The sequence below is a fragment of the Prionailurus bengalensis genome, chromosome E1 (genome assembly GCF_016509475.1).
Source record: "Prionailurus bengalensis isolate Pbe53 chromosome E1, Fcat_Pben_1.1_paternal_pri, whole genome shotgun sequence".
Classification (NCBI taxonomy): Eukaryota; Metazoa; Chordata; class Mammalia; order Carnivora; family Felidae; genus Prionailurus; species Prionailurus bengalensis.
The window spans coordinates 44477363-44491088 of NC_057347.1; the positions used below are offsets into that span (position 1 = coordinate 44477363).

Sequence of the window (13726 nt, forward strand, 5' to 3'; positions counted from 1 at the left end):
AGGAAAAATGAATCTGAGATCCTATAGAATCCCAAATTTCTATCTTTGTAATATGCTTTCATGTTAATGTCTTTAAATATTGATTTAAAAATATACAGAATCTCTACTTTTAAAATTATCTCAAGCCAATCACTGAAGTGATCATTAATTTACTCATAGGGAATAAAGGAGTAAGAAACTCTGTGTCAAAAAAAAAAAAGTCAGGAACTACTAAGTATCAGCTTATTACATAAGGAGATCAATTGTAAGAGCCAGATACAAACATTAATATGTAGCACACAAAAATTGTAAATTCTGTTCCTTGTGCCTGATATAAACAGTGGAGAGTTTCCCAACGTATAGGAGTCATGAAGCAGACTCTGTGGGAAATGGTGACTTAATTTTATATCTCATCCTTAACTACCAGAGGTTTAATTTTCTGTAGTTCAATGAATCAAAGCTCTAGTAATATTTTAGAACTTCTGGCTCAAGATGAATATAGGATAAAATATTAGAGTATACATATATTGCTTTCTTTTTTAAATTCCGTATTGCTAATGAGTGCCGGTGTTATATTTGTATTTGATTTACGTCGCTCTCTTAACAGATAATGGGAAGGTTAAAGTGAAAAAGTTAATGGATGCATTGAAAATGTTTTCTGGTGAGTGGCAAGTTACTATAAAATTGTACTATTTTTAGAATATCTCCTCAACTTCCCCAAACTGTTTATATGTCTTTATATTATGTCTCATTGAATACTTGTTTTCAGAGTCTTAGACTGTATTTATTTGTACAACTTAAATTTTAAAAATACAATGAAGATTCTGTGTCTTGGTAAGAAATCTGGCCCAAATGTTTTTAATAAAGCAACAATATCACTTACCTCACTAATATTCAAATAATCTCATACCTTGATAGGCATATATGAAGAGAAAAATCACATAATTTAGGATCTCCCCAGAATTCTAAGTTCCCCTGCCAAAATTATAAATTTCCATGATTTCCATCATTCTAACTTGCTGGCCAATCTTAAAAGCAAATCTACCCTCTGCTGCATTACATGCACACAGATCCATCACTAAGAGAGTATGCCTTTTAGGAGATTAAGGACCTGTGTTCTATTTGTGGCCTCCCTGTGATTCTGTGTAGTTGTATGTGTTTCCTTTTACTCGCTCGCTACTTCCGAGCTGAAGGTGATCATTTTTTCATTATCTGGAATCATTAGATTCCAAATTGTCATGCACTGATGTTCCTGTCTTTTGAAAGGAAAAAAGATTGATGCCAACGATCTGCTAAAGGTCCTGGGAGCCATGGGGATCGAGCTCCCTGAAAAGGAACTAGTGAGGCTGAGACAGACCGTGCCTATCGACGGTGAGCCATATAAGTCTCAGAACAGCCTTTCCGGGGACATTGGTTTTGTGGGGTCATTGTCAGCAGTTCTAAATTGTTGTCTCTTTGTTTCTCCTAAAAAGTACTGAAAATAATTTTTAAAACAAATTATGTTTTCTGATGTACAGATTCAATCTGTCAACCCAGCTCTTTAACCATAACCATATTGCCATCAGAGTTGATGCAGGTTGTAATAACACTACCCAGTCACGCCCCTGAGAGGCCTGCATGATAGGAAGGAAACTGAGGGAAGTGAGACACAGGTTAAAAAAACAAGGGGGAGGGGACACAAAGAAGTAGTGATTTTTTTTTTTCCTGCACAGTATAGTCTTCCCAGCAGTCTTCTTGGTTGCTGAACACTGGGTACATTTTTGTCACAATTTTTTTTCTAAAATAATTTTTATTTGATGAGGAGATAGAACAGATTTCCTAGGGAAAGAGTAAAAAAGATTGCTCCTAGAATTACCCAGTTGCCCAAAAACTGTGTGTCCATGTTCTTTTCCTTTGGATATAAATTATGGTTTTTCTTTTTTAATAGCTGCTGGAAAGGTGTATAAGAACAGATTGTTGGATGGTGTGAAGTCTGTAAAAGGTATTTAAGAACCATGATTAGCAGAAAAGTCTGCTAAATGTCAACACAAATATCAACACAAACATCTTACCACCAGGTTTTGAGTCATGTCTACATTCCTGTATTTAGATTTTTTTCATTATGTTAAGCACTTTTGCATAATCACCCATGGTATAGTATTGCAAGGGATCCATTCACTCTTGGAGAATATTTCTAAATAGCACCCCCAAAGAATCATTTGAAATCTAATTTATACAACACATAATATACAGAATATCATAGGCAGTTTTTCTGAGCGTTTGCCCAACAACAATACAAAGGATTTTGGAGTGATCTTTAATAATTTTATGGCACAAATCAAGTTATTTTCTTTTTTATATTTATTTATTTATTTATTTATTTATTTTTATTTATTTAATTTTATTTTTAAGGCAGAGAGAGACAGAGCATGAGTGAGGATGGGGCAGAGAGAGAGAGGGAGACACAGAACTGGAAGCAGGTTCCAGGCTCTGAGCTGTGAGCACAGAGCCCGACGCGGGGCTCGAACTCACAAACTGTGAGATCATGACCTGAGCCGAAGTTGGACGCCCAACCAACTGAGCCACCCAGGCGCCCCTCAAGTTATTTTCTATAAAACATTCTTTCCTAAAGACCAGTTAACAACAATAGCAGCAACAGCAAATGTGGAAAAGACAATGGTATTGTGGCCAAAATGCTTTTTTACTTCCTCTTCCTGTAGATCCTTAGAAAAAGAGACCAGAAGGGGAAGTAGGAAGGGAAAGAGGAAAAGGGTAGAAGGTTTGCTGCTATTTAATGAGAGAAGCCTCTTGCAGGTGGCGGTTGGCCTCCTGACATCCCAGATACTTGGAATAATTCCAGTCAGCAACATTCCTTGGAGAATTTTGTGGTGAATGTGTTATTCATGACACTTTTCTTTGAGAGCATTGAATCCATTTTTATAGTCTTTTCATCTTTAATACACTTCTTGTATATTGCAATAGCAGAACATTGATGATCTGAATCTTGAACTATCCCTCTCAGCTGATACCTTGGCTTTGTTTTGGGGACAGACCTGCACAGTACTCTCTCTGTATTCCCCATGGGGACAGTCCTATCATTGGTATTCTTTTGGCCCCTCTTTTAACAGATGAGTATTACTTAATACTACAAATAGTAACTTTAAACACATAATCACAGCCTGTCACCCAGTAATGCTTCAACCTCAGAATATTTTTTAAGTAGGCTAAATGCCCAATGTGGGGCCTGAACTCACGACGCCAAGATCAAGAGTCACACATTCTACTGACTAAGCCAGCCAGGCACCCCCAACCTCAGAACATTTTATCTAAGTTGTTCTTGACATCATTTTAGGTGATTTACTGAGTCAACCTTATATGCCTGTTCACTAATACAAATAAATTGTACCTTTTTCTTTGTTTTTTTTTTTATCATACTAAAATGCATGTGAGAAAAAAAATTATATATAATCTTTGGAAATCACGTAATTTTTTTTTCATGATTACTTCCTGTTTGTTTCTTAAGGAGGAATGGTTAAAGCCAATAACCTAGACAATGTTCTGGAAAATCTGGGAATTGAACTCACAGAAAAGGAACGTGAAGCTCTGGCAGAAAATCTGCCACTTAGTGGTAAGCATTGTAGATAATAATGAGCCTTAGGAGTTTACATTTATGAGCTTGTGTAAGAGAATGTATATTAACTAGTGATATTTGGTATACCAAAAGAAATTAGAAGCATTTGCAAAGATAGGGATGAACAGTCTTCATTTAAGAACAGATCACGTATTATTTAGGGTAAACTACATTTTTATTTAAAAACAAACCTAAAATTATGTCCCAGGTAAATGCAGCAGAAGTTAAATTCTTTCCCCCATGAAAGTCCAAGGCGAGAGTATCTTTGGGTAATGGACAGTGGCTCTTCTCCATTCAGCGATACAGGGATCCAGGTTCCTTGCCTCTTGGATTCCTTTTTAAGGCCTTGTCATCGTTTCTATCTAATAATGGAATGGAAAGGAGAGCATGAAGGAGAGTGCACGCGTTATTTCCGTAGCCATTCCTTTGTGGAGAACTGGTCACGTGGCTGCACCTAAATAAATGTGAGGCGGAGGTGGGGCGGTAGAGATGTAGTATCTGGGCATCCACTTCCATTTATGATTCTATGCTCTGAGAGGAAATCAGAGTATTGGTAGGTAGTTAGCTGCTTTTTGTGTTTTGTTTTGTATTCATTGACAGTTGCCTCAAATATACATGCACCATGTGATTTGAAGCCCAGGAGGCCTTCCCTAAAAAGTCTCCGTGAGACTAGAACTGAAGAAGATAAAATAAAACGAAATCAAATCAAAATAAATCCATAAAGGAAAACTGTTTCCTAGTCATCTTCATTGAGGTTAACAGTATATATTTCCAGGTAACAAGCCCAACACCAGATTGCAGCAGATAGTTTTGCTTTATCCCCAGCTGAGGACTGTTAATGCCTAAAGGAGCCTGTAACCAACCACAACTTAGACAAGCCTTAAGTTCCCCAATGGGGAAACTGGCTCATTAACAGAAAAAAGGTGTAGTCTTAGGCTTCTTTGCTTCTCTTGCACATGCTTGGCTTCTCTGTCACCTGCCCATTCCAGCTTCACGTTCTTCAAGTCGAATCACTTACCTTCTCATTATGTTTTAAAACATCACTCAGAAATGTTAGAAAGACCTAAGGAAGAGGGGTTATGGTTTATGCAGTCAGCTATCCTCTTGAGGCTTTTGGTTTATGGATTTGTGGCATTGTAGGCCTTCCTTTATTTTGCTTTGGGGTATGGTGGTGTGCAACCAGTGAGGTTAGTTGGACACAGCCGTGATCTCAAGAGTGCCATGCTTGGGGTTTAGTGCTCTGATTTGGCCATCAAGAGGGTCTTCATAATTTGCTTTTAAATTTTTTAATGTTTATTTATTTTGGAAACTGAGAGAGACAGAGCGTGAGCAGGGGAGGGGCAGAGAGAGAGGGAGACCCAGAATCTGAAGTAGGCTCCAGGCTCCGAGCTGTCAGCACAGAGCCCGATGCGGGGCTCGAACCCACGGATCGTGAGATCGTGACCTGAGCTGAAGTTGGACGCTTAACCGACTGAGCTGCCCAAGTGCCACAAGAGAGTCTTCACAATTTTATCTTTGAATTTGTGTTTCCTATTTGAAGTCTGATGGGAAACTAAAGCATGGCTGGGGCTTGGCACCCTGGCTCAGGCATGTGACTGCCCCTGCCATTTAGTCCCCAGGATGTATTCTGGATCAACCACTCCACAGCCTCTGGTATGGCCAACCTCCCTTTCACCACCATGCCTGGCAACATCTGCATCCCCTGACCCCAGCAGGGACCTGGGCATGGTTGCAGGGAGGGCTGGCATTGGCAACCTGTACCTGAAGGCATCTTGTGACAAGACATGGCAGCAGCAGTCCCCACTCTGGGCTGGCAGGGTCAAGCCTTTTCCTCATCCCCTTCCAGGTATCTAGTGTGTCCCCATGTCAAGGCTGTATTACTCTTGGGAGTCACCTGTCCATACTGAGTTGAGGCAACCAGTGCATAGGAAAGTGAGACACGTGACTCAATTTTCAGATGTGTGGTTCTGGAGGCAGGAGGAAGGAAGGATGTCTGCTGCTAGTGAGCCTCATGCATGCTGAGTAATGGGACCACCCAGGGTGCCTGTGAGGTTCTGCACTCAACCCTAGAAGATGCCATGCCTGTGACAGTGCAACATTTACCAGCTGACTTATAAACAAAAACTAAAACAAAAACACCACCATGACAGTTTGGGAACAAGACTGTGGAAGAAAAAAAAAGCAAAGTTTTTTTTCCTGATTTTTGAACAAGGGGTCCCACGTTTTCATTTTGTACTTGGCCCAGTAAATAAAGTAGCTGGTCTTAGGGGGTTGATCAATCCTTCCTGATATTGGAACAATGCCATATTGCTATAACTCTCTAGCTTTAGCTAATGATTTCTTTTTTCCCAAACATAGAAAGGTAGAAACATTTACCCAAACTTTATGCATGTGCTGGTAACAAAAGATTGAGAACACATAACCAGCCATTCCAAGTTAATAGTTGAAATAACTAAAGAAAAGTATTAGTAAAAGATAGAACATGAAAAGTGTTTTCAACATCAATCATGGGAAGAACCTTGCGTTTGCATCAGAAGGGCTATCAGAGACCAAACAACAACATACTTAGCCTACTGTAACATTCCTGCAAGCATAAGACAGAGAAAGCTTTCTTGGGTTAACCCTCTATCTACCATAGAATGAATTCTTTGCAATCCATTGCATAAAAGTTTTTGGCTGGTGAGATTAAATTGTGGGGAGAATCTCTATTTCTTAATTTAGCTCCTTTATCTTTTTATAATATTGCCAAATTATGGTATTTCTTACAGCTAATGGGAAGACTGAGCTCAAAAAATTGATGGAAGCAGTGGAAACTATTACAGGTTAATTAGAAGTTTCTATAAATCTAATGTCTTTATTCTTTAGCTAATTTATATTTTTATGTAGAACCATCATTTTTACATTCCCCTTTTTATTCTATTCTACCCATTTTTCTTCTATATTGATGAATATCTGCATACAGTTGCCCAGAATTACACATTAGAACATTTGCATTTTAGCACTAATTTTTCTGTGTGAATTTATAGTAGCAAATTTCTTAGTTTCTGGAATATTTGCCAAGAACAGTCACTATTCTTGATTTTGAAAGCCTAAATTTGAATTAGCATAGCTAATGATACAGCAGACTTTCACAGAGATAAAATTCTGTTATCATTAAGAGATTAGGGGAGAGATAATATCCTTACAAAATAAATGGATCTTATGCCTACAGTGTCCTAATTTGTATTAGATAAACTGCATCAGTATGTCTATTACTTTACTAAGCGTAAGAGAGAAATTCTATTTCTACCCCCAATTAATGACAGTGGCGAACGGTTAACATATTGTGTGTGTTTGCTCATTCAGCTATTGTAGCTGAAGCTGTAAAGGGTCAACAGGTTTGGGGGGGCTGTGGTTAGGCCCTTCTCTCTGCTAATCTGTGACCATTTTGTTATGTTGAAGGGGGAGAGGTTGATGTCAGTGATGTAGGAGGTGTTCTGGAAAACATGGGAGTAACTGTCACAGATAAGGAATGTGTAGAGCTCGTAAAAAACCTGCCAGTTAATGGTAAGCATTTAAAATATTAATATGGTCTTGAAGGAAGCACACATTTCTTATTTTGTTTATGAGAACTTCTATATACTTTCTGATAGCATAGAAAAAAATGCTTTCAAAAACTACTTAGTATGAATGATTTCACTCATGTAATTATGTATCTTCACATACTGATAGATAATATGTAGGTATATTCTAGGTTGTTAACATGAATCATCTAGGGACTTGTGGCTGCACCATAGACTGAGAAGGAAGAAGTAGAAAAAGGCACTTAAACAAAAACAAAGACCGAAAAAGTACAGCCATTGTGATATGGTTCAATTTATACACTTATGTATGCAAATAATTTTTTAAAAAAATGAATGGTACATTTTCACCTTAAAAGGATGCTATCTAATGGTAGAACATCAGTAACTGTAAGCTGAGTGTATATGGGGATTCATTGTTTCTATTCTACTTTTGTTTTTTTTTTTAATTATTCTTTTGTTTCTTTTTTTTTTTTTATGAAATTTATTGACAAATTGGTTTCCATACAACACCCAGTGCTCATCCCAAAAGGTGCCCTCCTCAATACCCATCACCCACCCTCTCCTCCCTCCCACCCCCCATCAACCCTCAGTTTGTTCTCAGTTTTTAACAGTCTCTTATGCTTTGGCTCTCTCCCATTCTAACCTCTTTTTTTTTTTTTCCTTCCCCTCCCCCATGGGTTCCTGTTAAGTTTCTCAGGATCCACATAAGAGTGAAACCATATGGTATCTGTCTTTCTCTGTATGGCTTATTTCACTTAGCATCACACTCTCCAGTTCCATCCACGTTGCTACAAAAGGCCATATTTCATTTTTTCTCATTGCCACGTAATATTCCATTGTGTATATAAACCACAATTTCTTTATCCATTCATCAGTTGATGGACATTTAGGCTCTTTCCATAATTTGGCTATTGTTGAGAGTGCTGCTATGAACATTGGGGTACAAGTGGCCCTATGCATCAGTATTCCTGTATCCCTTGGGTAAATTCCTAGCAGTGCTATTGCTGGGTCATAGGGTAGGTCTATTTTTAATTTTCTGAGGAACCTCCACACTGCTTTCCAGAGCGGCTGCACCAATTTGCATTCCCACCAACAGTGCAAGAGGGTTCCCGTTTCTCCACATCCTCTCCAGCATCTATAGTCTCCTGATTTGTTCATTTTGGCCACTCTGACTGGCGTGAGGTGATACCTGAGTGTGGTTTTGATTTGTATTTCCCTGATAAGGAGCGACGCTGAACATCTTTTCATGTGCCTGTTGGCCATCCGGATGTCTTCTTTAGAGAAGTGTCTATTCATGTTTTCTGCCCATTTCTTCACTGGGTTATTTGTTTTTCGGGTGTGGAGTTTGGTGAGCTCTTTATAGATTTTGGATACTAGCCCTTTGTCCGATATGTCATTTGCGAATATCTTTTCCCATTCTGTTGGTTGCCTTTTAGTTTTGTTGGTTGTTTCCTTTGCTGTGCAGAAGCTTTTTATCTTCATAAGGTCCCAGTAATTCACTTTTGCTTTTAATTCCCTTGCCTTTGGGGATGTGTCGAGTAAGAGATTGCTGCGGCTGAGGTCAGAGAGGTCTTTTCCTGCTTTCTCCTCTAAGGTTTTGATGGTTTCCTGTCTCACATTCAGGTCCTTTATCCATTTTGAGTTTATTTTTGTGAATGGTGTGAGAAAGTGGTCTAGTTTCAACCTTCTGCATGTTGCTGTCCAGTTCTCCCAGCACCATTTGTTAAAGAGGCTGTCTTTTTTCCATTGGATGTTCTTTCCTGCTTTGTCAAAGATGAGTTGGCCATACGTTTGTGGGTCTAGTTCTGGGGTTTCTATTATGTTCCATTGGTCTATGTGTCTGTTTTGGTGCCAATACCATGCTGTCTTGATGATGACAGCTTTGTAGTAGAGGCTAAAGTCTGGGATTGTGATGCCTCCTGCTTTGGTCTTCTTCTTCAAAATTCCTTTGGCTATTCGGGGCCTTTTGTGGTTCCATATGAATTTTAGGATTGCTTGTTCTAGTTTCGAGAAGAATGCTGGTGCAATTTTGATTGGGATTGCATTGAATGTGTAGATAGCTTTGGGTAGTATTGACATTTTGACAATATTTATTTTTCCAATCCATGAGCAGGGAATGTCTTTCCATTTCTTTAAATCTTCTTCAATTTCCTTCAGAAGCTTTCTATAGTTTTCAGCATACAGATCCTTTACATCTTTGGTTAGATTTATTCCTAGGTATTTTATGCTTCTTGGTGCAATTGTGAATGGGATCAGTTTCTTTATTTGTATTTCTGTTGCTTCATTGTTAGTGTATAAGAATGCAACTGATTTCCGTACATTGATTTTGTATCCTGCAACTTTGCTGAATTCCTGTATCAGTTCTAGCAGACTTTTGGTGGAGTCGATCGGATTTTCCATGTATAATATCATGTCATCTGCAAAAAGCGAAAGCTTGACTTCATCTTTGCCAATTTTGATGCCTTTGATTTCCTTTTGTTGTCTGATTGCTGATGCTAGAACTTCCAGCACTATGTTAAACAGCAGCGGTGAGAGTGGGCATCCCTGTCCTGTTCCTGATCTCAGGGAAAAAGCTCTCAGTTTTTCCCCGTTGAGGATGATGTTAGCTGTGGGCTTTTCATAAATGGCTTTTATGATCTTTAAGTATGTTCCTTCTATCCCGACTTTCTCAAGGGTTTTTATTAAGAAATGGTGCTGGATTTTGTCGAAGGCCTTTTCTGCATCGATTGACAGGATCATATGGTTCTTCTCTCTTTTTTTGTTAATGTGATGTATCACGTTGATTGATTTGCGAATGTTGAACCAGCCCTGCATCCCAGGAATGAATCCCACTTGATCATGGTGAATAATTCTTTTTATATGCCGTTGAATTCGATTTGCTAGTACCTTATTGAGAATTTTTGCATCCATATTCATCAGGGATATTGGCCTGTAGTTCTCTTTTTTTACTGGGTCTCTGTCTGGTTTAGGAATCAAAGTGATACTGGCTTCATAGAATGAGTCTGGAAGTTTTCCTTCCCTTTCTATTTCTTGGAATAGCTTGAGAAGGATAGGTATTATCTCTGCTTTAAACGTCTGGTAGAACTCCCCTGGGAAGCCATCTGGTCCTGGACTCTTATTTGTTGGGAGATTTTTGATAACCGATTCAATTTCTTCACTGGTTATGGGTCTGTTCAAGCTTTCTATTTCCTCCTGATTGAGTTTTGGAAGAGTGTGGGTGTTCAGGAATTTGTCCATTTCTTCCAGGTTGTCCAATTTGTTGGCATATAATTTTTCATAGTATTCCCTGATAATTGTTTGTATCTCTGAGGGATTGGTTGTAATCATTCCATTTTCATTCATGATTTTATCTATTTGGGTCATCTCCCTTTTCTTTTTGAGAAGCCTGGCTAGAGGTTTGTCAATTTTGTTTATTTTTTCAAAAAACCAACTCTTGGTTTCGTTGATCTGCTCTACAGTTTTTTTAGTTTCTATATTGTTTATTTCTGCTCTGATCTTTATTATTTCTCTTCTTCTGCTGGGCTTAGGCTGCCTTTGCTGTTCTGCTTCTAGTTCCTTTAGGTGTGCTGTTAGATTTTGTATTTGGGATTTTTCTTGTTTCTTGAGATAGGCCTGGATGGCAATGTATTTTCCTCTCAGGACTGCCTTTGCTGCGTCCCAAAGCGTTTGGATTGTTGTATTTTCATTTTCGTTTGTTTCCATATATTTTTTAATTTCTTCTCTAATTGCCTGGTTGACCCACTCATTCGTTAGTAGGGTGTTCTTTAACCTCCATGCTTTTGGAGGTTTTCCAGACTTTTTTCTGTAGTTGATTTCAAGCTTCATAGCATTGTGGTCTGAAAGTAAGCATGGTATAATTTCAATTCTTGTAAACTTATGAAGGGCTGTTTTGTGACCCAGTATATGATCTATCTTGGAGAATGTTCCATGTGCACTCGAGAAGAAAGTATATTCTGTTGCTTTGGGATGCAGAGTTCTAAATATATCTGTCAAGTCCATCTGATCCAGTGTCTCATTCAGGGCCCTTGTTTCTTTATTGACCATGTGTCTAGATGATCTATCCATTTCTGTAAGTGGTGTATTAAAGTCCCCTGCAATTACCACATTCTTATCGATAAGGTTGCTTATGTTTATGAGTAATTGTTTTATATATTTGGGGGCTCCGGTATTCGGTGCATAGACATTGATAATTGTTAGCTCTTCCTGATGGATAGACCCTGTAACTATTATATAATGTCCTTCTTCATCTCTTGTTATAGCCTTTAATTTAAAGTCTAGTTTGTCTGATAGAAGTATGGTTACTCCAGCTTTCTTTTGGCTTCCAGTCGCATGATAAATAGTTCTCCATCCCCTCACTCTCAATCTAAAGGTGTCCTCAGGTCTAAAATGAGTCTCTTGTAGACAGCAAATAGATGGGTCTTGTTTTTTTATCCATTCTGATACCCTATGTCTTTTGGTTGGCGCATTTAGTCCATTTACATTCAGTGTTATTATAGAAAGATACGGGTTTAGAGTCATTGTGATGTCTGTATGTTTTATGCTTATAGTGATGTCTCTGGGACCTTGTCTCACAGGGTCCCCCTTAGGATCTCTTGTAGGGCTGGTTTAGTGGTGACAAATTCCTTCAGTTTTTGTTTGTTTGGGAAGACCTTTATCTCTCCTTCTATTCTAAATGACAGACTTGCTGGATAAAGGATTCTTGGCTGCATATTTTTTCTGTCTAGCACCCTGAAAATCTCGTGCCAATTCTTTCTGGCCTGCCAAGTTTCAAAAGAGAGATCAGTCACGAGTCTAATAGGTCTCCCTTTATATGTGAGGGCACGTTTACCCCTTGCTGCTTTCAGAATTTTCTCTTTATCCTTGTATTTTGCCAGTTTCACTATGATATGTCGTGCAGAAGATCGATTCAAGTTACGTCTGAAGGGAGTTCTCTGTGCCTCTTGGATTTCAGTGCCTTTTTCCTTCCCCAGTTCAGGGAAGTTCTCAGCTATGATTTCTTCAAGTACCCCTTCAGCACCTTTCCCTCTCTCTTCCTCCTCTGGGATACCAATTATGCGTATATTATTTCTTTTTAGTGTATCACTTAATTCTCTAATTTTCCCCTCATACTCCTGGATTTTTTAATCTCTTTTTCTCAGCTTCCTCTTTTTCCATAACTTTATCTTCTAGTTCACCTATTCTCTCCTCTGCCTCTTCAAGCCGAGCTGTGGTGGTTTCCATTTTGTTATGCATTTCGTTTAAAGCGTTTTTCAGCTCCTCGTGACTGTTCCTTAGTCCCTTGATCTCTGTAGCAAGAGATTCTCTGCTGTCCTGTATACTGTTTTCAAGCCCAGCGATTAATTTTATGACTATTATTCTAAATTCACTTTCTGTTATGTTATTTAAGTCCTTTTTGATCAGCTCATTAGCTGTTGTTATTTCCTGGAGATTCTTCTGAGGGGAATTCTTCCGCTTGGTCATTTTGGGTAGTCCCTGGCGTGGTGAGGACCTGCAGGGCACTTCCCCTGTGCTGTGGTGTATACCTGGAGTTGGTGGGCGGGGCCACAGTCAGACCTGATGTCTGCCCCCAGCCCACCGCTGGAGCCACAGTCAGACTGGTGTGTGCCTTCTCTTCCCCTCTCCTAGGGGTGGGATTCACTGTGGGGTGGTGTGGCTCGTCTGGGCTACTTTCACCCTGCGAGGCTTGTGATGCTGGGGATCTGGCGTATTAGCTGGGGTGGGTAGGCAAGGTGCTCGGGGGCAGGAGGGGCAGGCTTAGATCGCTTCTCCTTAGGTGATCCACTTCAGGAGGGGCCCTGTGGCAGCGGGAGGGAGTCAGATCCGCTGCCGGAGGTTTGGCTCCGCCGAAGCGCAGAGTTGGGTGTTTGCGCGGAGCGAGCAAGTTCCCTGGCAGGAACCGGTTCTCTTTGGGATTTCGGCTGGGGGATGGGCGGGGGAGATGGCGCTGGCGAGCGCCTTTGTTCCCCACCAAACTGAGCTCTGTTGTCAGGGGGCTCAGCAGCTCTCCCTCCCTTTGTCCTCCAGCCTTCCCGCTTTCTGAGCAGAGCTGTTAACTTATGACCTCCCAGACGCTAAGTCGCGCTTGTTGTGGGAACACAGTCCGTCAGGCCCCTCCGCTTTTGCCAGCCAGACTCGGGGGCTCTGCTTGGCCGGCGAGCTGCCCCTCCGCCCCGGCTCCCTCCCGCCAGTCCGTGGAGCGCGCACCGCCTCGCCACCCTTCCTACCCTCTTCCGCGGGCCTCTCGTCTGCGTTTGGCTCCGGCGACTCTGTTCTGCTAATCCTCTGGCGGTTTTCTGGGTTATTTAGGCAGGTGTAGATGGAATCTAAGTGATCAGCAGGACGTGCGGTGAGCCCAGCGTCCTCCTAAGCCGCCATCTTGCCGCAACTCTACTTTTGTATATATTTAAAATTCTTTACAATAAAAACATTTCAAGAGAAGATTTTTAAGAAGGAATTCCATTAATTTTTAGTTGGAAATCAGTTGCTGCTTTATTCACAACCTGCCATCAGGGCTAAGAAGTACCTTTTGTAGTTGTGGTTCTATAGATGGGGAATTGTAAAAGTTACACTGGGT

At 40.1% G+C, this 13726-nt stretch overlaps 1 protein-coding gene across 1 annotated transcript in view; it reads left to right on the top strand.

Annotated features, from left to right (window-relative positions):
• Positions 1-343: 343 nt before the first annotated feature.
• Positions 344-13726, top strand: part of LOC122485744 — a 41548-nt gene continuing 28165 nt past the window's right edge. Inside the window, exons 1-6 of the mRNA XM_043584902.1 lie at positions 344-640; positions 1246-1350; positions 1907-1960; positions 3482-3586; positions 6358-6411; positions 7031-7135. Of these exons, the coding sequence (XP_043440837.1) occupies positions 616-640; positions 1246-1350; positions 1907-1960; positions 3482-3586; positions 6358-6411; positions 7031-7135 (448 nt within the window). The 5' untranslated portion in view covers positions 344-615. The remainder of the gene's footprint in view (positions 641-1245; positions 1351-1906; positions 1961-3481; positions 3587-6357; positions 6412-7030; positions 7136-13726) is intronic.